The sequence below is a fragment of the Sinocyclocheilus rhinocerous genome, unplaced genomic scaffold (assembly GCF_001515625.1).
Source record: "Sinocyclocheilus rhinocerous isolate Xijiao unplaced genomic scaffold, SAMN03320098_v1.1 scaffold242, whole genome shotgun sequence".
NCBI classification, from domain to species: Eukaryota; Metazoa; Chordata; class Actinopteri; order Cypriniformes; family Cyprinidae; genus Sinocyclocheilus; species Sinocyclocheilus rhinocerous.
In genome coordinates, this window is record NW_015638945.1 from 52,534 (window position 1) to 53,293 (window position 760).

General features: G+C 51.4%; 1 protein-coding gene across 1 annotated transcript in view; it reads left to right on the top strand.

Annotated features, from left to right (window-relative positions):
- The window catches only part of LOC107750218 (protein APCDD1-like), a 17,475-nt gene that overhangs the window by 14,346 nt on the left and 2,369 nt on the right, over nucleotides 1–760 (top strand). Inside the window, exon 4 of the mRNA XM_016565501.1 lies at nucleotides 350–715. Within this exon, the coding sequence (XP_016420987.1) occupies nucleotides 350–715 (366 nt within the window). The remainder of the gene's footprint in view (nucleotides 1–349; nucleotides 716–760) is intronic.

Here is a 760-nt window from a genome sequence, read left to right on the forward strand (position 1 = left end):
TTTGCTCAAACTTTCTCCATGGCATTAGAGCTGGTACACCGTTGTCGCTTGCGAAAACACAATAACGGCGCCGTGGGTGTAAACTTACAGATTAAGGGGCGGTAATATTATAATGAGATCCCTTTGCCACGTCACCAAGGGAGCGAAATCAGACGCGCTGGTTTTCTCAGACGCTTGCAGAAAAAGGCTTCCCAAAACAAAGTTACTGGGTTAATCTTTTTAACGTTTCCTTGGTTGGTAGATGCACCGGGGACCTGATTATAGCACTTACAACCTGGAAAAGTCAGATTTTCATGATATGTCACCTTTAAAGCAACTGAAAAGAGTGTGATGTCACGTGTGTCCTCAGAATCAGGATCTCAGCTGCGTGGTCTGCCGCATCGTCTCGAGCTCAGACGAGTTTGATCCGCCGGTTCTCCCGCCGCGGCCCGAGCTGACGGTGACTCTGAGGGGCCAGTGGGCTTCCCGCCGCTGCGAGGTCCGGCCCACGGTTCTGTTCCTCACGCGACACTTCATCTTCCACGAGGATAACCACACCTGGGAGGGTCACTACTATCACTACTCTGACCCGGCCTGCAGACACCCCACCTTCAGCCTGTTCGCCCGCGGACGCTACAGTCGCGGCCTGCGCTCCACACGCGTCATGGGCGGCACCGAGTTTGTGTTCAGAGGTCAGAGTTCAACTCATTTAACAGAAAAACTCCTTACAAACACGGCTTGGGGTTTTTATTGTGGTGCACTATGCTTTATATATATATAT